Here is a 25,308-nt window from a genome sequence, read left to right as displayed (position 1 = left end):
CGTGATCCATTGTGGTCTCATACTTTTGAGAGCAGAGGCCAGTTACTTGTGAGGAGCTTTCTCAGAGGGCTGCTCCCAGCACTTCTGGGGTTTGATGAGAAAATTCCCCACCCTCACTGGTGCTGTGCAGCTGAAGGTCCTTTTAAACCAGTGGGTCTAGACCTTCCAAACACTTGGATCTTTTATTACCGTTCCGTATGCTGTGGTAACTCCAAGCATAAAATAACTGTAATTTTGCTACTTTTATGAATGGTATTGTATGTATCTCTGTTTTCCGATGGTCTTCGGTGACCCCTGTAAAAGGGTCATTTGACCGCCACAGACTGAGAACCGACCGCTGTTTTAAGTGAACTGTGCACAGAGCTTGTCTGTTTTCAGCAAAGCCGAGAGGGCTCAGGGGTCAGGAGGTTCTAAGAGGCTTTCCTAGGGTCTGTATGTTAGGTGCTTTGTGGCCTAGTGCCTTGGTGGCTCCCCTCCCTGCTGAGTTCCCTGGGGTGGGGGGTTCCATCCCTGACAAGATGAGAGGGCAGGAACAGACTAGAAACCACTAGAATCTGCATAATCGGTAGTAGGTCTGATTTCCTCTAATTGCTACACATGCGTCTGATTTTATTGTAATCGTCTCCTTTCCCCCCATAGGGCGATGCGGGCAGCCCAGGACCCAAGGTATAAACCAATTTTCGTTCTGGTAGGGCTGGGGCTACCTGCTTAGTAAATAAAAGTATCCCAGCAGGATGCATGGGGTACCCCAGTCAGCAAAGGTAGCTTTCAGTGTGACTGTGACAACAACCCTACCAGTGTTTGTGTGTGTTTATTTGTGTGTTTGTGTGTGTGTATGTGTGTATTTGTGTTGTGTGTATGTGTGTGTTCGTTTATTTGTGTCGTGTGTTGTGTGTTTGTGTGTGTTGTGTGTTCATATGTGTGTGTATTTGTGTGTGTTGTATGTTTGTGTTTGTGTGTATATGTATGTGTTCGTGTGTTTGTGTTGTGTGTTGTGTGTGTACATGTGTGTGTATGTGTATTTATGTGTGTTGTGTGTTTGTGTGTGTATGTGTATTTATGTGTGTTGTGTGTTTGTGTGTGTATGTGTATGTGTTTGTGTGTGTTTGTGTTGTGTGTTGTGTGTTGTATGTTTGTGTTGTGTGTTGATGTGTGTGTTTGCGTGTATGTATTTATGTGTGTTGTGTGTTTGTGTGTATGTGTGCGTGTTTGTGTGTGTTCATGTGTGTGTTTGCGTTATGTGTTGTGTGTGTTTGTGTGTATGTGTTGTTTGTGCGTGTGTATGTGTGTTGTGTGTGTATGTGTGTATTTATGTGTGTTGTGTGTATTTGTGTGTGTGTGTGTGTGTGTGTGTGTGTGTGTGTGTGTTTCCACTCAGTTCTATTCTGCTAATGCAATTGAACCAGGGGTGTCAGGTTTGCAAATGAGCTCCCAGAAGGCAGGTAGAAGGAAGGCTCCCTGGGAACTCCTGGGGTACCTCAGTCAGGTACCTCAGGGTCATAGCTGTCTGATTCAGCATAGTCCCCTTACCCGCTGCTCATGGTACTCCCAGCATCCTCCTGTGCAGAGAGTGCCTTGCTGGCCCTCCTGTATTTCAATAGGCATCCGGGCTGGCACTCAAAGGAAGAGTTGGGGCTGATAGGAAAATCCAGTGGGGAGAAGCTAACATGGGTATCAGAGGGCAGACAAGCATGTCAGAAGGAGATAAAAGAGAGCTGGGCCGAGTGTGTAAACAGGCACACACACTGCTTTCTTCATACCATACACACATATCCACACCGACACTGGTGTCTGCACTCAGGTGTTTGGTCTGCCCACAGGTAGATACTTGCACACACGGAGGGCCTTCAAGGACAGTAAGACATGTATTTTACTGAGGTTGAAGAACTGGCGGTTGTACTAGGCACAACCCTGGAACTGAATAGCTACCCCTGTAGCCGGAGATCCCACACTTGCATGGGTACTTAAGATCTTCGTCACATACAAAGGAACTTGTTAGTAGAGATAGCAGCTCACGTAGCCCAGGCTATCTTTGAACCCAGCTAGACCTTTTATACGAAGGTTTGTGTCTGGCTTGTCTCGGGGCATCTCTCCTACGTCAGCCTGTCAGGGCCCAGGAGGGAACGCTGTAGTCTCAGTTTTCCAGTTCATCAAGGTGAATTGGCACCAGCAGGGTCCCTGGTGGGCATGCTGGCCCACCAGATCCAACTTCAGGGCTAACTTGCTTGGAGCAGAGACTTCTGGAGCAGGGCCTCCGTACTTGGGCTCCAAGTTCCCGCCTCCGTATCAGGCCATGATGTACGGCGTGCTTTTGTGACTCGGGTTAGAGCCAATGCCACAGTGTCAGGCTTGTGCAACTGTGAATGTCACTTGGCCCTGTTGCTTTATACCATGGATTTGTCGGTATGCCCTTGTGGAATGTGACTTTTATCTGGGTCTTCAGATTTTCGTCAAGCGTTGTAAAGGAAGCACGTGTTCTCCAGGGTGGCCTGTAGCGTTGCTCGAGCCCAGGGCCAAGAGTGGTGGTAACCTTGTCCTTCTGTCTGTACAGGGGAGCAAAGGAGACCTTGGGCCCATCGGTATGCCTGGAAAGTCTGGCTTGCCTGGACTCCCTGGGCCAGTTGGACCCCCAGGACCTCCAGGGCCTCCAGGGCCACCAGGACCAGGATCTGCTGCTGGATTTGTGAGTTTGGGTTATAGTTGGCACTCAGGACGCTCACGGCGCTCTAGGCAGGGCCCAGCTCATGTCACCATGTGGGTTTCTTCTGTCCCTGTCTTTGGGCCCCCACTCCTGAGCCCTGAATGCCTGGATGGGGTTGGCCCAGTGCTGGCTTGGCCTCAGTGTACTCAAATTGGGCACAGACATTATGTCCAATGTCTGTGGCTGCTGTTCCCAGCCCCTCCATACTTAACTGCTGAAAACCTGCTTGTGCACCCAGGTACACTTTGCTCTTGCACACACACAAGCCGGAGCCCTGTGACTGAGCAGGGAGGCCTACCTATCGGGGTTCGATTACTTTACCCATAACCCAAGCTCGGTCAACCATCCATGGTCCCCTCCCATCCCCCACGTTTCCACCTCCCTCACCTTAGGGAAGGCTCCTCCTTAATAAGGCTCAGAGGCTAAACATCCCTTTTATGTTTCCTTCAGGATGACATGGAAGGTTCTGGAATACCTCTCTGGTCAACAGCCCGAAGCTCCGGTGGGCTGCAGGTACTGCCCATGAGCTAGGCAGGAGATTTCCAGGCCAGCGGGTGTCCTTGGAGCAGCCTCATGTGGGCCAAGGAGTCTCCAGCAGCTCAGGGATATGATCCACAGTATCCTCCATCTGAGAAAGACCCGATTCCAAACTGTCTGCAAGATGGGAGAGAGGGTGTCAGATAGACAGTCCTTTCCCTATCTGATCCTTCTGTGCCTGCAATTTGAGAAAGTGGCAGATACTTGGCTAGAGTAACAGGAGTTAGTGGGTTGGGGGAGGAGGGTCCATTCAATGGCCCCATCCAGGATACCACTCCTCCTTGCCTTGGCCTTGGAGGACACCAGGACAGCCTCCTGTCTCCAGGGCCACTACTGTTGTAACAATAGGTTAAAGTAATATTGTTATGGTTATTTTTCTTTGTAACTTTTTTCAGTATATACTTTTATTGTAAAACCATTTCAAATGTGGAGGGGGCGGTCATAAGAACAACAGAAAGAATCCCCCTGTATCTTTCAGCTGGATACACTGTTAAAGTTCGGTTGCCCGGGGAGATCATTTTACCATAGAAGGAGCTGTGAGGTTTGGGATGGGGGAATCAACTGAGGAACAATAACACAGATCCGGTCACTAACACCTGTTTCCTGTACTCTGACAGGGACCTCCGGGCTTGCCGGGAATCAAGGTGAGTGGGGAGGCCTTTCTCGGAGATCTGCCTAACTGATTAATACTTTGGGACTTCAGCATGGAAGTTTGCAAAATACAGCCTATGGCTTCATAGAAAATAGCCACATGCCCCCTTCCTGCCCATTGAGGGTTAGTGGGGTCATATCTTATCTTTCCAAAACCCTGCGAATTGAGATTCCTGGCTTCATACATCTGAAGCATGATAGAATTTTGAAGAGCCCAGGGACAAGCCCCCCCCCCACAAACCCCCTACCCTCTGCCATTTTCTCAGCTTCAGGGACAGTCGGGTGTTGTGTCCTAGAGGATCTGAGAGTTTGGTTCTCAGCTTCTCATGTCACAGCAGCCCACAGATATAGCCCCATAGCCCTTACCTTCCCTTAGACTTGAGTCAGACTCCCCAGGGCAGGAGTAAGGGTGGAGAACACCAGAATAGTCCCTACCAGGGGGTCCTGACTGACCTCAGCTGAATGTTTTCCTGCGATTTACAAAACACGGGGTAGACATTTCCAAAGACTGGGATTTCAGATGGGCTTGTACTGGACTGTTTTTTTTTTTTTTTTTTTTTTCTTTTTTTTTTTTTTTTTTTTCTTTTTTTCGGAGCTGGGGACCGAACCCAGGGCCTTGCGCTTGCTAGGCAAGCGCTCTACCACTGAGCTAAATCCCCAACCCCCCTTTTTTTTTAATGTTTGGAAGTTACTTCAGAGGACTTGTTTCTAACAGTGGAGATGCTAAGACCTGCCTCCTGCTTTTACGCTCTCCAGAACTATCCAACCGCCATGATGCTGGGATACATTTCATACCTTTCACCAGTGTGGGCCTCTAGGTCTCAGCTTAGTCACCAAGGATTCTAGGACCCTTGGGAGGAGAGCCTAAGTGCTAGGACCGAGAATCCTGAGTGATTAACAGAGGAGAATGCACCTTGGTTTGGGGGTGGGCCAGCTGATACCCCAAGTTTATGGAACCTTTTGTCCACGTAGGGGGATCCTGGAGTGACTGGGCCACCTGGGGCCAAGGTACGTACTTCACCCAGGGTCGGGCACACGGTCCACTGGGGATTGGGAGGGCCTGAAGAGACCAGAAATTATGCCCTGTAGGCCATAGGTGAGGGTAGGTCAGGCATATCAGAGGCAGCCTCCTAAGAGGAGGATGAATGAGACCCCTCTGCAGTTCTGGTTCTGGTTCCTCCAGTCTACTTCTGTCTCTGTAACTTAACATGCCTGATTCAGAGCAAACTACCCACGTTAAGTCCTTGTCGTAGGGCACACCCACAGAGCCCTGCACTAATTAAGGGAAAATAAGTTTCTTCCCTTCCCTCTTCCCTGTTACCATCCTCCCTTTACCCCATCTTCCTCACCTCTCAAGGGGAGAGTTGTCTTACCCTTCCAGGGCTTGAGCCAGTAGCCCGCAGAAACCTAGGTGATGGCCGTACCCATCCATGGTTGCTGTGGCCCCCTCTCTAGGCGTCTCTGCTCCTGTGGGCTGCAGGGCTGACTCTGTATCTTTTATTTGTGTGTTTCAGGGAGAAGTCGGAGCAGACGGAGTCCAGGGCATCCCTGGTCTCCCAGGAAGAGAGGGTGTAGCTGGACCCCCGGTAAGTGAGGGGGCAGAAAAGAAGCCCTTGGGAAGAGAACTGGGGTATCCTGGACATCTGTGTCCCCAACCTGCTACACTGTGCCTTGTGGAGCCCAGTGCAAGCCTAGTTGGGGATTTGGGGGTCCCCCTCTCTCTAGTCTCCAAGGCTCAAGGAAACGTAGAGTCCTTGTCGGCATTGCAAGCCAGGGTCAGGTAGGCTGGTTCCTGAAGGGACTCTGGCTCTGTCTACAAGGACTCATTTCCTGTCTCTGCAGGGACCCAAAGGAGAGAAAGGGACCCAGGGAGAAAAGGTAAGTGTCTCTGTAGCCGGAGTTACAGAGGGGACAAAGAATTGAGCTGCCCAGGCCTGGGGTGGGGAGTCCCATTAAGCCCCTGCCTCAGGCCCAAACCACCTGGCTGCCCGCATGATATCAGAGAGTTGAGCAGAGACCCTTGTGTTAACAGGGATGGCCTCAGCTACTCTCTACAAACCTAGTACCTGGACCGTGGGTTGGCTCTTGGGATCTGGCCAGACACTGGAATGTTCACCTCTCTACCGTTCTCTTCATTCTCTTCCAGGGAAACCCAGGAAAAGATGGAGTGGGCCGGCCAGGCCTCCCTGGCCCTCCAGGCCCCCCAGGGCCTGTGATCTATGTATCAAATGAGGATGTAAGTACCCTGGAGTGCTGTGGGGCTCATTCCTCGGTCTAGGTACTGCCTTAAGATGGTCTAGCTGCCTCATCAGAAGGACACGAGAGGGGCCCTGGCTTCTCAGGAAAAGGCTGTCTGTGTTGGCTACAAGTTCTCTCCTTGCCAAAGCTTCTAGGCCTTCTACACTGTAGAAGCTACGGTTTGCCCTGTTGGGCTCGCCGAAGCAACATATCCAAAGGGTCCAGGCCCAGAGTAAATGGGTCCCTCACGGCCCCACCACAGAACCCAGGAGCTGAGCTGCTGCCCAAGCTCACGCCTCTGCAGTGAGAAGCCTGAGTCTCTGAGAGGGAGATGCGGGGTCCCGAGGAGCTGAGCCTGCCAGGGAGAGGCTTCCCCTGGACAGAGCATGGTTGGGCCGCTAACTAGGCCCAAATCCAGCTGTAGTTGTCATTCGTGATCCCGGCTGGTTACTTCCCTTTCTGGAGTCTGTCCATCAGTTCTGAGATGGGCACGATGTGGTCCTGGGAGAAAGGATGTGAGTGGTCACAAGAGAGCCTAGCCTGGGCCTCATGCTTCCAAGAGTGGGCCAGACACCACAGTGCAGGGTCAAGGTCAAGGGCTCTGGGACCAGGGTAGATCAAAAGCCGGAGCTGGCCTTTATTCAGGGGACATTGGCTTGACAGCGAGGCATAGGAGAAGCCCTCCAGTAGGTGGAGCTGTCTCCACAGGACGGTCACATGCAGCAGGATCTGTATGTAACAGGATTGGAGAGCCACCCCAAGCTGGAAAGGGGGACTCCCCACGAAATGGGTCAGCTGTCAGCTGGCCGTCTACAGAGAGTCCAGGCACACCGCTAAAAATACAGTTTTCTTCTAAGTTCCACTTTGGGCTAGCTTTGCTGAGCTCGTGGCTAACGTGATAGCAGGTGACTTTCAACTCAAAGGTGGCTTTCTTTCCTTCCCCTCGAATTTGTATTTCCTGGTGGCGTGGGGACAGAGAGCTGTAGTGAGCACACCGGGACCTGAGGTAAGCGCCATCTTGCTTCTAAGAAAGTTCAGAGAGGGTCGGGGGCGGCTGGGTTAGAGCACCAGTGAGAGCAGGGTGTCCCCACAACTCATGGTGCCCCTTCTCTTCACAGGGCAAGCCAGGGTACGCAGGCTTTCCTGTAAGTAGCTTTGCTTCCAAGGTGCATGCTTGTCTAGCGATACCCTGACACTGGGGGTGGGCGTGGGCTATGCTCCTGGTATGCACAGGACAGCAGTGTAAGCTTGGGTGGGGACAGTCGCTGTCCTTGAGGTCATGATGCTCTCAGGAAGAAAATGGGGTCTGGATGGTGTAGCATGGTGTCCTTGCCACGTGCAATTGTTCACCACTCTGAAGGGCTGGCCCGTGAGCAAACATGGGGCAAGGGCTATGGGAGTTATGGGGACTGAGGAACAGTGGGTCATGGATCCTCATTCTGATCTGATCGTCACTACAGGGACCTGCTGGACCGAAGGGTGACCTGGGTTCCAAAGGCGAGCGGGGTCTTCCAGGGCCCAAGGTAAAGGGCTGGGGTGCCTTTTGCTCCTTTCTCAGGAACCAGGGGGTAGCCTTATTGCTGCCCCTGCTACAGGCAAGATATTCTATCTTATCTATCCAGACGATGGCTCTTGGGGCAGGCTGGGCCCTGAGAATCCTGGGATATGCCATCTCTGTTACTCTGTCTCAGAGGGCTCTGGTCATAAACTCTCCCATAGAGGCCAAGACTCCCCCCTCCCTTTGCTGCTTCTGGTTTGTGGGTATCTGAAAGCCAATGGGTGAGGCCTGACCTGTCTTTTCCTGTCTTGCTTTTCCAGGGTGAGAAGGGAGAACCAGGCAGTATCTTTAGCCCTGATGGCAGAGCCCTGGGCCAGGCCCAGAAGGGAGCCAAGGTGAGGTTGGGGTTCCCTAATACTGTGAAGACAGCATGAGTGTGTGTGTGTATGTTGGGGGGGGTGTTCCGATAGAGAAGTAAGATCATGACACCCTCTGACCTTTGCCCCTGGCAACCATTTTGGGTATGTTCTCATGGCTCCCATACCTGCCAGTGGCTTGCATTATAGCTTGGTCCTGTTGGCCAAAGTCACCTATAGGGAGACTAGTGATACTGACCACTGCCAGGCCTTCTTTCTATGAGAGATGAAAGGGACCAAGACCTTGGGGGGCCGTGTTCATTTACCCTGTGTAACAGGTATCTAGACCTCCCCCTTCCTATGGATCTGCGCCTGCAGGAACTGAGCACAGAACTGCTTGGCTGGCTAGGAGTTGTTCTGTATTTTAGGTTCCCACCCCTGCGGCCCTTCCAAGGAGGCACTGGGGGAGGGGCCTTGGCAAGCCACAGTGCCTCTGAGGAATAATTTCTCACTGGCCTACAGTGTTGTTAGAAGGTGACCTTAACTAGATACTAGATTCCCCAGGCCCAGAGAACCCTCTGCTCCCAGGGGCTCTATAGAATTAGGTCTGGGTGCCCTTAGCTATGGGCTTTGTAAGTTGAACCTACCCTCGGGGACTCAGGGAACACCCATCTGTGCCTTAAGTTGGACCTCGTCCCTGGTAGGTTGATGTCTTTATGCAGGTGAGGGCTGGCACAGGGTGGGTCAAAGGCCCACGATTGGACAGTAAAAAGTAAGGCGGGGAACAAAATTTTTGTAAGGAGGGGGAGAAGGGACAAAAAGAAGAACCAAGATGGAGGCAGAGAAGGACGACCCAGATCTATGTGGCCTTAAGTGGCCATAGTTAGTTATGAATTTTTTTTCTTTTCTTTTTTTCGGAGCTGGGGACTGAACCCAGGGCCTTGCACTTGCTAGGCAAGCGCTCTACCACTGAGCTAAATCCCCAACCCCTATGAATATTTCTTAAGGGATGGATTTCTAGAGGTCAACTTATCAATTGGTTGTGAGTTTATTGTGTGGATGTATTGCGGATTGAGAATTTAACATATAAATCCGATTGCTAAATTATAGCTTGTTGAGTTGAGTTTAATGGCTTGCTGGGAGTTCATACCGTAACTGTTAGGGGGCGGGTGTTGGGAATGTAAACAGAGCAGGGGCAGAGAGCGGTGGGAGGTTAGCCACTGCTGGGACCAGGGGGCGGATGCTGGGAGTGTGGGCAGAGTCCATGGCAGAGTGCCCAGATAGGCCAGCCAGCCGCTGCCGGACCTCTAGAGTCCTGATTTTACCAGGTTGCTGGGACCAGAGAGTCCCTGGCTTGCCAGCCAGGAAAGGGTGATTAGCAGTGGGGGCTAGAGGATAACTAGAGGTAACATGGTGTGGTGCCACACTGGAACTGGCCGCCACTGAGATGAAGGTACCCTGTAGATGCCATGTGGTCCTACGGTGCCAGCACTAGCCTGGGAGAAAAGGTCCTATTTTTTAAATAATAACCACAACAGTCCCTAATGCTAGTGTCTGCCCTGTCCCACTGGGATGGTTATTATCCTCGGTTGCCAGCCTAGCACATCCACATGGGTGCGGCAAGGACTCTGGGAGGCAGTGGGTGAGGTTAGTCATAGCTACCTAACGTACCTCTGATTCCCCGTTCAGGGAGAACCAGGCTTCCGAGGACCCCCGGTGAGTAGTGCCCTTGTTACACTGAGTTCATGGCCCCAGGGTTTGTATCAACTGCAACCCTGAAAATATGGGGTTGGGTTACACCAGATGGCAACAGGCGGTTCCTCAAAGATGGCAGTCCTGGTGATCCTTTCCTGGGGACGGCCTCTCCCTCCTCACTAGGAGGCTCCACCCATCCCTTGACTCATCACTTTTCTCCGTAGGGTCCTTACGGACGGCCTGGGTACAAGGGTGAAATTGGCTTCCCTGGACGGCCGGTAAGGATTTGGTGGCCTTACAAGTGGGACCTAGTGGGTAGAGAGTGTCTGGGGTTACAGAGGGCTTGGCCTAGGAGAAAATGGACAGCTGCTCCTTCTGTCCATCCTCCTGATGCTGCTGTCATACTTGTGTGGCCAGTGTCTTAACATGGGTCATTTAATACGGAGCGCAGTACAACTCATCTGACACCTGATAGGAGGTTCTGGGCAAAGACCGGGCTCTGACCTGTGTCCTTCTAGTCAGTGTCCTGCTTCTCCTAGTTTCTGGGCAAGGCCTAGACTGGGGCTGGGGTGTGAAGCCTTGATCATGGGAAGGATGGGGCTGTGCACAGGCTGTCCAGTGTCCAAGAAGCCCTGCTACTCTATCCTGTCCAGGGTCGTCCCGGAACAAATGGCTTAAAGGGAGAGAAAGGGGAGCCTGGAGAAGCCAGCCTTGGGTCCAGCATGAGGGTAAGTGTCCTGTAACCTGTAACGGGAAGTGGGCGGTGGCTTGGAACACCAGGGAACAGGTATGGCTACCAGGGCCTCTGCAGCTCATCTACTGAGCTGTTTCAGACGTCTGGTGATGTAACCAGACATGTCGGTCCTGACAGGCAGACTTGCATAAATACTGTGTGAGCACACTCACAATTACATGTGCATAGACATATCTGCATATTCCTATACCAGAAGAGAACCATGGGATGGGACCTTACGACATCCCTTCTCTGGACCCATCAACATAGCTTTATACCTTTTAAAACCATCTGCTGCCTTAGGGACTTAAGGATTGTGTGTGTGTGTGTGTGTGTGTGTGTGTGTGTGTGTGTGTGTGTGTGTGTGTGAGTGTCATGGTGTCTCTTCCCTTTCTACCGGATGCAGCCACCCAGAAACTCAGGGACTTCCCCAGAGTGATTGTGTCGCCTGTGGCCCCTGCCTCCCACCCATTTTGCCCAGGGCACAGAGATAGGCATGGAAACCCAGATATAAGTACTTCAGAGAGTTCACACTCCTGATTGGTCATTGCTGCTCCAGGTTTCTTGTCCGCTGCCTTCTCTGTGGACTGGGGCTGGGCCTACCAACACCCAGGCAAAATGGAGAGCAAACTGCAGCGTCTGCAGAGCTGCAGGACCGGCTCAGTCACAGACCAGCCTTGTCCTTCCCAATGCCAAAGACTGCCTCTTGGATTTTATCCTCAGTTGTGATTTCCAAAATCAGGTTGAATACTGTTCCTTGCGAGGATTGTGTTCCTCCATTGGAGGTGCCAGCAAGAGCACAAATGTTCAGGCTGGAGAGATGGCTCAGCGGTTTAGAACACTGAGTGCTCTCCCAGAGGTCCTGAGTTCAATTCCCAGCAACCACATGGTGGCTCACAACCATCTGTAATGGGGTCCGACACCCTCTTCTGGTGTGTCTGAAGACAGTGGCAGTGTACTCACATGCATACCATAAATAAATCTTTAAGAAAAAAAAACCACACAGATGTTCACAGTTGTCCTGGGGACAGCAGACAACGCAGGGTACCCTAGTGGGATGAAGAAGCCCCGGTCATTCCTTTTCCTTACCTGGGTCCTCAGGGCTTACACAGAGGCTCTTTGTAGAGGCAGCATGTGACTGTTGGAGTTAGGCTGTTCCTTACCTTGAATATGTAAAAATAAGATGTCATTTATTCATGTCAAAGCCTTCTTGAGTGACTGAGCTCCAAATTTGCAGCTAGGGATCTCAGGAGAAAGCAGGACTACTTGTACTTTGGTTATCCATAGCTCATGTGGCCCCTATGTGGTTTAAGAACACTCTAGGCAAGGCTGGAGAGATGGCTCAGTGGTTGAGAGCACTGACTGCTCTCCCAGAGGTCCTGAGTTCAAATCCCAGCAACCACATGGTGGCTCACAACCATCTGTAATGAGATCTGATGCCCTCTTCTGGTGTATCTGACAGCTACAGCATACAGATATTAAATAAATAAATAAATCTTTAAAAAAAAAAAAAGGAAAAGAAAAAAGAAAGAAAAAGAAGAACACCCTAGGCAGGAAACAGGCAGGCCTAGCTGGCAGGCCCGTGGACCAGAGTCAGAAATGTGTTCTTGGTTTTTACATCATCAAACGCATTCAGCTTCCTGATTGAACTGCTTTTCAGCCCGTGTCTGCTCCCCTAGCCTACACTGATGGCTTAGCGGTGACCTTGACTAACTAGAGCTTTCTTCCACAGGGACTGCCTGGCCCCCCTGGGCCTCCAGGCCCCCCAGGTCCTCCCGGAGTGCCCGTCTATGACAGCAATGTAAGTGTCCACAGCCTCGTTCTATACAGGCTTCTCGCCAGTTGCTGGCCTTGGAATCGCCTCTGGGATGGGTCTCTCGGGTTGGCTGTCTCTAGGGCCAGGGGATGAGCACTGATCCCACACAGGAGGGGATCTTAACTCTGGGGCTTGGAGACAGTCTCAAGCTGGATTGACCCAGGTCTCTGATCCAGGTGCTGGGGGTGCCCCAGTTTTACTAAACTTAGAAAGGGAAGAGGTGACCTGTGAGAGCAGATCACCATGGCTAGGATTCTTGATATAGACCCTACCTTTACTTCAGTGCTCCTATGGAAAGGGTGCCGATATGGCTCTGGGGAGGGCCCCTGGGACTTCTTGCCTTGGGGACTCTGGTAGTCATGTTTTGTAGAGCGTTGACTCTCAGCACACACTCCCCCTCTCACGTTTGGTCTTTGTAGGCATTTGCGGAGTCTGGCCGACCTGGACTACCAGGACAGCAAGGTGAGGGCTTCGGGGCTCACATTTCCTTTGGAGGTTTGGGGCTCTGGTAGGAGCTGGCCGCAGGATAGTAACGTCAAACTGATTAGGAAAAAGGAAGTTGTGGGACTCAACCTCTCTGCTAGCTCTGAGTATCTTGTTCCTGAGTACCTTTTAGCTAGGTCATGCCTGTAACCGTACCTGACTTCTAATGGTGCACACATCTGGAGTGACTGTCCACGGAGTCTAACTAGGGGCACTGATGATGGGGGGTGACCACCCAAGATTTCTCAGAATGGGTGCGAGAACAATACCACCCATCAGTAGGGGCACAGGGTAGTGGCTTCCTATCCCCCAACACATAGCTTTGTTTCTCTCTACCTCACACACACCATTGCTCCTAATGAGCCCTAATTCTGACTATGCTCTCCCACCCTCAACCATCGGCAGCCTTTCTGGTCGAGGCCCACCATGTGCCCACAATAGCTAGGACTGGGGGCATCGTTGGTAGGGGGAGGGACTTTCCCTGATAGCTTTGGGGTTTCTTCCTCCAGGTGTGCAGGGGCCTCCAGGACCAAAGGGTGACAAAGGAGAGGTGGGCCCACCCGGGCCACCAGGTGAGCATGTTCTGCACTACTGTCCAGGATGAGGGTTGTTGGGGATAACTAGCTCTAGAGTTGGGGACCAGACCCCTTGGGGTGCTTGCTAGACACCCCCTATACCATGGTTGCTGTCCAACCCTTTGGAGGGACAAAGCGCTTTCTTAGCTTACCCAGTCTTGATTAGAGCTGGATTTAGGGACTCCAGTCAGCATTTCAGGGCTAGGGCCTGGAGGTTGGGGATGTATGTGTGTGGGGAAGAGCAGCTCAGTGAGATGTCCCTGTCACCCAGCTCACTGATAGAAACAAGCAAGGTTGTTCTTGCCAGTGAGCAGTGAGCATTCCCTGCCAAGCACCCATGTTGGTCTGACCAACGTCCACCAAGCCCATCTAGGAAAGCAGGTTAAGAGTTGAGAAGCCTCACCTGGGAGCTGGTGGTGCACACCTTTAATCCCAGCACTCGGGAGGCAGAGGCAGAGGCAGAGGCAGGAGGATCTCTTGAGTTGGAGACAGCCTGGTCTACAGAGGGAGTTCCAGGACTGCTACACAGAGATACTGTGTCTTAAAAAACTAAACTAAACCAAACCAACCAATCAAACAAACAAAAAGACTGAGGCCACACCCACTCATCCAACCCCAACAACACACAAAAGTGTTAGCGTGTTTGTGTGCTAGTGGGATCCTGCCAAAGCAAAGCAAAATCAAACTCTGGAGCCCCAAGTTCTGCCTGCCGACAGCACTCACCGTGAGTGGCATTATAAGGAAGACAGACACTTGAACAAAGAACCAACCAGAGAGGGGTTGGGGATTTAGCTCAGTGGTAGAGCGCTTGCCTAGTAAGCCCAAGGCCCTGGGTTTGGTCCCCAGCTCCGGAAAAAAAAAAAAAAAAAGAACCAACCAGAGGTGTGTGGTGGGGGAAGGAGGGGGAGGGGAAGGGAAGAAAAGAGAGGAGAGGAGAGGAGAGGAGAGGAGAGAAGAGAAGAGACGAGACGAGACGAGACGAGACGAGACGAGACGAGACCAGGTACCTCCTGGGAAGTCGTTACCAAGACTTAGAGAGCACCATGTCCCAGACCTAAAAGAAAAGAGAATCATCTCAGAGAAGAGGGCTGTCTGGTCTGGTAAACCTTGGGATGCGAGAGTTTGGAGTACCGTGGACATGACCAGCTGAGACAGCACGGGTAAGCTATGAGGGGCCAGCTCAGCACCCAGACAGTGGAAAACCAAAACAGAGAAGCTCCCCAGGGGAGGGAGGACACAGCAATCATCTGGCACGATCGTCGCTAGACAATCAAAGGTAAACAGCAATTAAGGGCAAAATGGCTCCATTTCCAAAGATCTGCAATACTTCCCACAGTCAAAAGATGCCCAAGAAAACTGAAAACTGGCAGAAATGAGTAAAGCCAGAAGACCCTGAGCACTTCAGAATGTAAAGGGGGGGTAGGTGGGGGTGCTGGGCTCTGATGTTCCACATCAGAATTCACACAGGATGCCACAGTATGACCCTGTCCGAAGAGGACAGTCTGAGCATCAAACAGCCTGCTGCCCAGGGCAAGCCTCCTGGGGGAGACAAGCAGTCCCAGAAAGGGCTGGGAGGTGGGAAACAGCTGACCGACCCAGCAGGAAGAATCCAGGCTGCACAGCCATAGGCCCAGACTCTCTGGAGCATCTCTCTGATGTTTGGCTGGGGTCAAGGCTGCAGATGAACTTGCCAAAACCAAGAATGTGCAGCTGGATGTCTGACGGAAAAATAACAAGAATACAGAAGAAAGTTTGACGCAAATCAAGACGAAGGAAGGAGAAACACACAGCAGGGACAGCCGGGGAGAGAGAAGACAGAATAGATTTAAACTCAGGTTTTCAGTGGCTATGCATGGGCGCTTCTGTCCGCAGCCAGGACGGGCGTGGACTGGCTGCCCAGAGAGACAAAGGGAGACCCCTTCCTTAGGATGGGCAAGCTAGAAGGTGGGGATGGGGAGGGAATTGTCTTGGGAGAAGGGAGCTAGCCGTGGCCAGCAAGATGTGCCCTGGACAATTTGCGTCTGTCACCAAGTGCATCTTGGGAAATGTGGCTGGGAGTAGAAAAGCGCTCGTCTTGATCAAACTCAATCTGCCAGGACAATCCAGGAACTGAACTCACTCACCTACAGTAGCAGACCCTCGGGATTACAGAGGAAAAAATGGATAGACGTTTTTGAAAGAAAGAAAGAAAGAAAGAAAGAAAGAAAGAAAGAAAGAAAGAAAGAAAGAAAGAAAGAAATTAATTGAACACGGAGACAGAAGGGTTCATCGGCCAACCACAGGGATCGGTCCCTGCAGTGGGAGGCAGTCTTGTGAATGTAAAAATCCCTGCCCTGGAGGATTGGTTCAGGCAGCTTGCAAGTCAAAGGAGAAACAAAAGACCCTAAGGCAGCCTGGGCTGGGATGCTGGTGAAGCCCATCTTAGAAGCCGGGAATAACTAAGCCAGTGGGACACCTTGCTATATAGGCCACAGGATCCCATAGACCACGACCTCGTTCTACAGAGGTCCTAGGATAGGGGCTGGAGCTTGGGTCCTACTAGTGGTAGCTGTCACTTCCGTTCCCAGGTAACAGCCCTGTAAGATAGCTGAGCCATCGGGACTCAGGACTACCTTATACAGTGGCAAGAGGCCTCCAGACAGTAATTCCACAAGGCAAGGACTCCGAAGAGGGCAGCCCCTGAGAGAATGAACTAACCCTTTGTTCACAGAGTTACAGGCCTTAAATGGAATGTCTCCGTGCCTTCCATCCAAGCGTACTAGAAACCAACCCTCATATTTGATGAGGACAAGAAGGTGTTCCCCAGACAGAAATAAATGAAGTTATGTTTTACTCATTTGTGAAGTAAAAAAAAGATCAAGTTACTTCTCCAGAAGAGGCCAAAACATCTTCCCGCCTCCGTAGGCAAGAGTCAACAAAGAGGAAATGGCCCAGAGGAGGGAGGAGCCCTGGGCCCTGTTGACTGACCCTAGGCCTGAGGGCACAGGACCAGGCTTCTTGAAGCAAGGAGACCGGGGGAAGAAGCCAGTTCACACAGCGGGTCTTTAATGCACACCCCCATGGGGATCCGTGGGTGACTGTCAGAATGAGGGAGCGCATCTCTCCAGGCCCCCTGGATGGTGATGGATCAGAAGGGCCATTGACCAGTGGTGAACATTTACAAGCGCAACTCTGAAACAAAACAAAACACAAAACAAAACGCCATGACCAAAAACATTATCTTAAAAAAAAAAAATCCATTAATGTGGGGTAAATGTAAGAAAATGTGTGGTCCTCACACAAATCAAGGGAGGCGGGCGGGGTGGGGGAGGGGAGTGCAAACCGTGGGGGAGGGGAATGCATACCTTATAGGATCCTAACCTACTTAACGCCCCCTGCAGGGCAGTTCCCCCTTGACCTCTTCCACCTGGAAGCCGAAATGAAGGTAGGTGAGGTTGTTGGTCAAGGTGGGGCCACATGGATGTCCTGATTGGGTGGCTGATATCCGGGCCGGTGCCTTTGTCCCTGCTGACAAGTGTCTAATGACATCGAGCCATTCTACATTGGCCTTTTGGTAGTGTCGGCTGGACACTCGCTGTCCCTTGCCAGTGGGGGTGGGGCTGATACAGCAGGAGGTGGGAGCTGAGCTGGATCTGGGGGTGGGCGGGGAACGCCAAGGACCAAGGAGGTGCCCATGACTCATGGAGTCGGTGCTGACCTGTAACTCTCATCTGCCTCCGATAACCATTTTAGGGGGACAAGGGAGACCGAGGGGATGCCGGACGGAAGGGAGAGAGGGGAGAGCCTGGGGCTCCTGGTGGTGGATTCTTCAGCTCAAGTGTACCTGGGCCACCTGGTCCCCCTGGCCCTCCTGGATACCCTGGGATTCCGGTAAGCCCTCCCCCCGACCCCTAGGCTTCCTATAGGTGTTCACACACTGTGGGCTTGGGCACAGTCAAGGGGCACATCATGCTTGGTTGTATACCTTGAAAGACTCAGACCAAACCCTGCAAGCTTAGCTGCCCGAGAACCTACATTATTAGCTTCTCTGTGAGCGTGAGGCTGGGTGGGCACATGGGCAGGCTAGCCTTGTGTGTCTGTGTTATGGTTGTTCTTTTGCTGCTGTCCCTAGCTTTGAGCAGCACTGAGCAGCCCCAGGGGTAGGGCATCACCACTGTCATGATGACTCAAGGGAACAATGGGCCTAGCTTCTGACTGGAACACTCGGAAGATCTGGGGCTGTTCCTTTGTCCTGGGACCATATCTCTTAACAAAAGGGACTCTGTGGTAGGCAGGGCTATATAGGTCTTAAAGACTTCTTCTACCTCTGGGGCTATGAGCAATTACAGTCCCAGCCTAGGATACGCAGGGCACCAATGAAGGGCTTCTTTGTTGTTCCTAGGGTCCAAAAGGAGAGAGCATTCGGGGTCCGCCTGGCCCTCCTGGCCCGCAGGGACCTCCTGGCATTGGCTATGAGGGGCGCCAGGGGCCCCCAGGACCTCCGGGACCTCCAGGACCTCCCTCATTCCCTGGCCCTCATAGACAGAGTAAGAATGTGGAGAGTGGGTCTGGATTGCCGAGGGCTGCCCAGGTAGACAGGAGTTTCCAACTTGATTTCTCTTGTAGCTGTCAGTGTTCCTGGTCCTCCAGGCCCACCTGGCCCCCCAGGTCCCCCAGGAGCCATGGGTGCCTCTGCTGGGGTAAGTGTCCAGTTGGCCAAGGTCTGACAATCTGGAGTAGGGGTGGGGAGGCAGATGCCATGTCAGGAAGTCTTCGCCACCAGTCTGAATGGGTGTAGAGTTCAGTGTCTGTGAGACTATGGGGTCCCCAAGGCTTTTACTTTAAGCTCCATTCCTCTTACTTGGGGACATCCTGACCTACTCAGAGTCACCCTCTGGCCTCCTTAATGGGAGCTCTGGGTGCTCTGGGCAGTGGGTCTCACATTGCACTTGGGTCGGGGTTCTAGCAGGTAAGGATCTGGGCTACCTACCAGACCATGTTGGACAAGATACGTGAGGTGCCGGAGGGCTGGCTTATCTTTGTGGCCGAGAGGGAAGAGCTCTACGTACGGGTTAGAAATGGCTTCCGGAAGGTGCTGGTGAGTTCTCAGGGGACCCTCTTCCAGAGGGAGGGGCCGTGGGAAGAGGGCTACAGAGGAGAGGCCCTGGCCTGGAATAACCCCTGCTGTTGTTGTCTTTCAGCTGGAGGCCCGGACAGCCCTCCCGCACGGGACGGTAAGGAGCGTTCCCCCTCCGTTTGGCTGTTAGAAGGATAGCAGGGGCCACGGAGCACAGGAAGGCCAGGACTTGAGTCAGTGCCTCCTCGAGATCCGCATTGTTACTTGAAGTGCAGGAAGCAACTGTGTGTGACTGGAGGTTGATGACGGGGCCCCTGCAGTGCAAGGAGTGGGCCACAGGGCAACTTCATTTTTCAGTTTGGAGTGAGCGGGTTTACAGAGTACGCAGCAAGCTGGAAGTGAAAGAATAATTAACAGGAGGACAGATAAAAATTAAAGCACCGTCAAACTGAGTACTCAAAACACGCAGCAAAAAGCTGGTGACTGGGAGGCCCCTTTAAGGCAGCAGGCTGGAGTTCCCAAGAGAGTCGTGGGCAGAAGCCCTTGGGTAAGGCCTCCAAAGGGGGAAAAAAAACCCCAAACAGATGACAACAAGTAGAAATGCCATCACTAAATTAGGCTCTCGAACTTCAGCAGAAACTGACTGGGGAAGTCGGGGCACGGGCTGGAGATCCCCATTGAGCCCCATTGATATTTATTGCTGTGGGATAAACAGTGGTCACCTTGGTTGAAAACGGTTGACTTCTAGCTGTGCTCAAGGGCACTGTGTTTTGCTCTTGGCCTGTTTTGCTGTTCTCTCCATGCCGCAGCGAGTGGGGCCATCTCCAGACAAGGGACCTTTGTCTTCGTTAGGATTTTACTGCTGTGACCAAGCCATGCCCAAGTCAGTTCTTATAAATGACAACATTTCATTGGGGCTGGCTTACAGGTTCAGAGGTTCAGTCCATTATCATCAAGGTGAGAACAGGGCAGCATCCAGGCAGACATGGGGCTGGAGGAGCTGAGAGGTCTACATCTTGTTCCAAAGGCAGCTAGGAGAAGACTAGCTTCCAGGCAGCGAGGACAAGGGTCTTAATGCTTATACCCACAGTGACACACTTCCTCCAACAAAGCCACACCTACTCCAGTAATGCCACTCCCTGGGTCAAGCATATAAATACCATCACAGACTTTGGAGGGTGCTTTGGGGACAAATATGCTTGGGTGTGAAATAGAGGGTAAGAGGCAACTCCAGGGCCAGCCTCCCAGTGACCTCAAACGACATTCGACAGCCGATTAAGACAATGTATGTCTTTAGCTAGACCAGTACCCAGGATCCCTGAGGAAGCTGTGCTGAGACAAAACTGTCTTCCTGGCTCAAGCCTGAACCCCAGAGCTCAGGGTATAGCTTCCTTACCACCTCAGGGCCAGCCCTGTCCTGCCTAAGTGTACAGAATAGACAAAGGAAGGGGATAACTGAGGTGATGAGCTACCCCAGGCATTGTGTATGTCCCTTCTTAGGACAACGAGGTAGCTGCCTTGCAACCTCCATTGGTACAGCTTCATGAGGGCAGTCCATATACCCGGAGGGAGCACTCCTATTCCACGGCACGACCCTGGCGAGCAGATGACATCTTGGCCAACCCACCACGTCTGCCGGACCGCCAGCCTTACCCGGGAGTTCCACACCACCACCACCACCACCACCACCACCACAGTTCTCATGAACACCGGCCGCCAGCCCACCCCTCCCCCTCACCTGCCCATACTCACCAGGACTTTCATCCAATGGTGAGTGTCCAGGGTTGAGGACTGTGTGACCATCCAGCTCCCAGTCCTGACAGGACAGAGGGAATCCCCCCAGAGCTATGGGTAGGTTTCTGACTGATATGGGCTACTCACCATGTAGGCCAGGGACTTGGCTTTTCTCCGGTGACTTAGTGGTTATCGATGAAATCAAGCTCTTTAGAAGCTAGTCTCTGCCAGTCTTTAATAGAGCAGACAAGAGGGCAGTGGGCTGTGCATAGGCCGTGTCTCTGTCCTACGGAGGGTGGGGCAGCCAGGCATGGGCAGTTGCTCTATAGCCAGGGTGTGGAACAGGCTGAGCTGGCCCTTGTCTCTGCTCACCGGAAAGGAGTATCGGGGCTATCATGGGGGCTGCTGGGACTCCACAGTACCTGAGACTTGCCTCAGATGCTCTAGGCTGAGAGGGGCCAGGAGAGAGGGTTGCTTGAAGGTCGTCACCAAAGTAACTGGTCTCATCCCTCCATGGGCTATGCCTGTGGGTATGCAGGCCACAGGCTAGAAGGTCACGGGTGACCCTGCTTATCTTGTGACCATCCGTGACCTTTCCGGCAGCTCCACCTGGTGGCACTGAACACCCCTCTGTCTGGAGGCATGCGTGGTATCCGTGGGGCTGACTTCCAGTGCTTCCAGCAAGCCCGAGCCGTGGGGCTGTCTGGCACCTTTCGGGCCTTCCTGTCCTCTAGGCTGCAGGACCTCTACAGCATCGTACGTCGTGCTGACCGCAGCTTTGTGCCCATCGTCAACCTCAAGGTGGGTGGAACCTGACCTGAGGGTTCTAGAAGGCTAAGAATCTGTCTCCATTTGTACCCGGGCCTGGGTCTGAGGTGTGAAATTCACAGCAGGGCTTACTATTCCTCAGTATTCCCCACCAAGCCCCTTGGATCCCTGCCCCTCCCAGAGCCCTGGCTTCTTTTCATGGACATTTCTACATAGCCCACATAGCCCAAAGGGGCATGGAGTAATTTCTATGTTCCACTTAGCCTACCACAGGACCCATCATGCGACTTTATTCCTGGGTCTTTCCTATAGAGAGCTGGGACTCTCGGGGCCCTTGCAGTAGTATTTTCCAGAACCAATGGTGTGGGCTTACATAGCCTCAGGCTTGGGAGGGTCCCTATGGGTTTCTCCCATTGTGATGGGCTTGGAGAAGAGGCTCTCTCTGCCACAGCCCAATGTGTTCCTTGGTCTCCTGTGATCTCCCCTAATGGTCATTCTCCGATGTGATGGATGACTGAGGTCCCTTCTGTGTCTCCTGTAGGATGAGGTACTATCTCCCAGCTGGGACACCCTGTTCTCTGGCTCCCAGGGTCAACTGAACTCTGGGGCCCGCATCTTTTCTTTCGACGGCAGAGATGTCCTGAGACACCCAGCCTGGTAGGTCCCCCAGCATTCAGAGACGTGACCAAGACCTCCATCTCTAGACCGATAATGGTCAGTACACAAAATCAGGGGGCCTAGAACGTGGGAATGGGTGATCGCCGTATGGTTTAAGCAATGGTGCTGTGTGCACCCTTAAAGCCCCAGCAGATCACTTCTTCAGCTGTGGCTTCTTGGCCGTGTAAATGCCACCGATCCTGTAAGAAAGCTTAGCTTTTGGTCATAGAATGCACCTGAAATATTGACCAGCGGCTGGACTGTCCTCAGAATGGTGTCGTTTCCCATGTCTCTGCACCTGGCAGATGAGACTCCTGTTTCAATGACCCTGCTCTCTGAGGAGTGACTTGGGGAGCTGGACAAATGTGTCTAGCACAGTACTTGGGCCCTCACCTCCTTTCCCCAAGAGGCACCATAAGGGTTTTCTTGACCCCTGCATGAGCTGTATGACTAAGCCCTGGTAGTCAAGTACCCTCTTAGCATGCATCAAGGAAAGCCAGTTCTATCTCATCCGTGGAGGAAAGGCCAGCCCAGAGGTCCTCTGGCCCACCCAGGCTGCACCCTCAATACCCTCTGAGGGGTGCACATCTGAGAGGTAGACCTAAGTCCTGTAGGTCACAGGGGCCTTTCATTGTCCCATTGCCCTGCTTTCCCCAAAGATGGCGGCTGGCCTCCATCTTCTCGGTCCTAGAGGTCTCCGGGTAGCTGACAGTCTGTATACCTTGCAGGCCACAGAAGAGCGTATGGCATGGCTCAGACCCCAGTGGGCGCAGGCTGATGGAGAGCTACTGTGAGACGTGGAGGACTGAAGCTACTGGGGTTACAGGTCAGGCCTCTTCCCTGCTGTCGGGCAGGCTCCTGGAACAGAAGGCCGAGAGCTGCCACAACAACTACATCGTCCTGTGCATTGAGAATAGCTTCATGACCTCTTTCTCCAAATAGGGCCTCTGCCAGCTAAGAGGGCGGACAGAGGCGATGCAGAACTTTGACACGGTGCAGGGAGCATCCAGCCAGCACCCAGGGTCTGGCTAGGATACGACCCTGTGTAGTTCACATTTTATGTAATCGTCAAGAAATAAAAGGAAGCCAAAGAGTATATTTTTTTAAACATTTACAGTAGACTTCCTGCCCTTCCTCTCCTACTTGAACTGGCTAGCCTGTCACGGTTCCTTTTTCCTCCAAGCTTGGCGGGACCATAGCTGGACCATAGCTGGGTCTCGGCAGAAGGCTGATGACCTAGAGTTGCTGCCTAAGACCTGCAGACTTTGCTCTAGCCTGGCGTCTTTCTGTGCAGACCCTTCACAGAGCAGTCACACGCACGTGCTGGGGAGAGCACAGGGTAGTTCAGGCTCCCCTCTCACCGTCCAGTGGCTGTGGCCAGTTGTACAGGCGGGCACCTGCTCATCCATGTGGTAACTGGCTCTCCTCATGCTTGAGGAGAGGGACCCAACTCTCCCGACTCCCCCACTCTCCTGCAGCCACACTTCCTGCCAGAGCAGGTTTCCAAGTTCACAGTGACCCCCATATCTGACCCCATTTCCTGTCACCGTGGACAGAGACCAGGAATGTGGCCAGACTCAGCCTGGGTGCTCATTTTTTTTTTCTGAGGGCCATACACGACATGGGGCTTGTCACTCAGAGTGGCTTCTCTGGTGACTCCTGAGATCCCATCCAGAGCAGAACCCAACCCCAGCCAAGCCCAAGAAGAGCCTGGGTCTGGCAGTCCCTTGTCCTCGCTCTTCAGTCTGAAGTCCGCAAATCTCTCAGCAGCCACGCAAGGCACTTGTCCTGTGGAGGGACTTGTGTGCTCAGGGCCACAAATGGTCGATCAAAGCCACTGTGCCTGCCTCGGGCTCTGCCGTCCAAGGATTGGGACAATCCAGTGGGGCTGGTTCTGTGACAATGTGTGATCTGAAGCCATTTCAAAGAGGCACCAAATAAAAATGACCTTTTATACAGACGCTTGGTTTATATAAACTGTCTTCCCTATTACGAAAGGGGCGAATCATCCTCCATGATGAGACCGGGGAGAGCCTCCGTCCCTGCGCTTGCTAACTGGAGTCCTACTAAGGGAGCATAGGTGAGGATGGACAGAGTCGTGTGTACGTGGATACAGGCCCGTATGCACACGCATGAACAGGCAAACGCGCGCATGTGAGTACACCGGTGTACGTTGTGTCGGGTGTGTAGACCCACATGTTTGGGTGGGTACAGTTAATACACGAGCACGGGACCATCCATGCCTTATGTGCACAAGTGTGCACAGGCGTCCGGCGGTCTGCATGGATGCATGGTCTACAGAAGTGTGCACACGGTGTGCAAAGGGGTATGCAGGTGTGTTTACACACAAAGGTGTGCAGGCATATGCATGTATGCAGACGTGTGCAGGTGCTGGCAGTACCCTCCCCCTGATATCCGGCAGTGCCCACGTGGTGACTTCAGAATCACGTGGGGGAGGGGGGCTAGAGAGAAATGTCTCATCAATTCAGAGTCCTCAGAGGTCTTGCAGGGGACCTGCGGTCAGTTCCCAGCAACTTACAACCATTCCTAACTTCGGTTTCCCGGGCTCTGACACCCTTTTCCGGCTCCCACAGTCACCGGGATGCATGCAAGCGAGCGTTCATGCGGATAAAATAAATTTCCCAATTTTTACGTGTTATCTGTTTCCTCAGCCCCAGATCCATCCCTTGTACTTGCTACCATGTTCTGTCTGTGCTACCCTAAGGGACTGTGCTGGCCTAACAGAGGAGACCTTGTCCAAAGCCTCCAGCCAAGAACAGCCGGTGGCTGATAGAGGGTTGAGGAGCAGAGAGGTGACTGTCCTCAGCCAGTCCAGGTTACCAGGTGAAGGCTACAGGGCCTCAGGCAAGGGTGGGCAGGTGCTGTTTGGAGAGCTTTTGCCCAGAGAGGTTTGAGTACCAGCAAGTCCCATCCTACTGCAGGAACCACTGAGGGCTACAGGGGGTGGGCTGGTCCAGCAGGGGTAGCCACACACCATCTCTGCCTGTGGTAAATAAGCATCAGTGGTGTCCTACGAGATTGTCAAGCCCAGAGGGGATGGAGACCAGCCCTCCTCAACAAGGCTTCAGAGTGCTGTGGTAGAGCATGGATGTCCTCTGTAATCACAAGCAGGTGTTGGGCCAGCCCCTCTTTCAGCCTCTTTCTCGGCCCAAGGTCTGTCTCCAAGATGGCCTTTCCCCAAGTGGACCTGCAGGTAGGTACTACGGCACAACTGGCCCATCAGCCCCTCCCTGACTAGAATCTTGTTTCTAAGCCAGAAAGGGTTGCATATATGCCCTATGGGTGTCAGATCTCGCCTTGGAGTTGAAAGTCAACCCAGGAACAGCAAAGGCCTAGTCTCTCTCTGGTGTGCATCCTCGCTTTAGCTAGGTGACATCAATCACGGCCCATCTCCTATGTGCTAGGGAGGCTAGGCCAGCATGGGATGAGAAGCCTCCTCAAACTGGGGTCGGTTTGAAGTATGGGGAAAAGTACTCATGCCACAGACGGTCTAACCTCACGGCGGACTCTGATGGCTTTCGGGAGCTGAGCCAGACGGTTCACTTCCCCAGTGCAAGCCCCTAAAGGCATTCCTCTCTAGGACCTCGGTTCCGATCAAGGCTGGCACACCTACAGTCAGTCCTCTGGGTTGCCAAGTCACACTGACCAGTGTGACAAGTCAGTACTAAGTCATTTAGGAATGAAGGGAGGGACAGGGAGGACACTGGGCGGAAGTCTGCCACTACCTCATCAGATGGGGATTCGCCAAGTAGTCCTCTGATTCTAGCGTCTCACAACGGAAAAGCCCAA

The 25,308-nt window shown here is 52.7% G+C and overlaps 1 protein-coding gene across 2 annotated transcripts in view; it reads left to right on the top strand.

Annotated features, from left to right (window-relative positions):
- The window catches only part of Col18a1 (collagen type XVIII alpha 1 chain), a 61,339-nt gene extending 37,881 nt beyond the window's left edge, over nt 1-23,458 (top strand). The window contains exons 14-41 of one of the 2 annotated variants that reach the window (XM_032888739.1): nt 640-666; nt 2,552-2,683; nt 3,152-3,214; nt 3,856-3,882; nt 4,862-4,897; nt 5,404-5,475; nt 5,732-5,767; nt 6,036-6,125; nt 7,104-7,133; nt 7,246-7,272; nt 7,588-7,650; nt 7,946-8,020; nt 9,671-9,697; nt 9,901-9,954; nt 10,330-10,404; nt 12,142-12,210; nt 12,645-12,687; nt 13,218-13,280; nt 16,664-16,707; nt 17,016-17,153; nt 17,665-17,809; nt 17,889-17,962; nt 18,232-18,360; nt 18,464-18,496; nt 19,840-20,109; nt 20,677-20,874; nt 21,383-21,498; nt 22,227-23,458. In XM_032888739.1, the coding sequence (XP_032744630.1) occupies nt 640-666; nt 2,552-2,683; nt 3,152-3,214; nt 3,856-3,882; nt 4,862-4,897; nt 5,404-5,475; nt 5,732-5,767; nt 6,036-6,125; nt 7,104-7,133; nt 7,246-7,272; nt 7,588-7,650; nt 7,946-8,020; nt 9,671-9,697; nt 9,901-9,954; nt 10,330-10,404; nt 12,142-12,210; nt 12,645-12,687; nt 13,218-13,280; nt 16,664-16,707; nt 17,016-17,153; nt 17,665-17,809; nt 17,889-17,962; nt 18,232-18,360; nt 18,464-18,496; nt 19,840-20,109; nt 20,677-20,874; nt 21,383-21,498; nt 22,227-22,440 (2,370 nt within the window). In that variant the 3' untranslated portion in view covers nt 22,441-23,458. Of the gene's footprint in view, nt 1-639; nt 667-2,551; nt 2,684-3,151; nt 3,215-3,855; nt 3,883-4,861; nt 4,898-5,403; nt 5,476-5,731; nt 5,768-6,035; nt 6,126-7,103; nt 7,134-7,245; nt 7,273-7,587; nt 7,651-7,945; nt 8,021-9,670; nt 9,698-9,900; nt 9,955-10,329; nt 10,405-12,141; nt 12,211-12,644; nt 12,688-13,217; nt 13,281-16,663; nt 16,708-17,015; nt 17,154-17,664; nt 17,810-17,888; nt 17,963-18,228; nt 18,361-18,463; nt 18,497-19,839; nt 20,110-20,676; nt 20,875-21,382; nt 21,499-22,226 lie in introns of both variants that reach the window. The other variant, XM_032888738.1, reaches the window with a different exon arrangement.
- Nucleotides 23,459-25,308: the final 1,850 nt, after the last annotated feature.

This window comes from Rattus rattus, chromosome 18 (assembly GCF_011064425.1).
Source record: "Rattus rattus isolate New Zealand chromosome 18, Rrattus_CSIRO_v1, whole genome shotgun sequence".
In the NCBI taxonomy this organism is placed as follows: Eukaryota; Metazoa; Chordata; class Mammalia; order Rodentia; family Muridae; genus Rattus; species Rattus rattus.
Note: the sequence above shows the minus strand (reverse complement) of the source record. Positions and strands in the feature narration are given on the sequence as shown.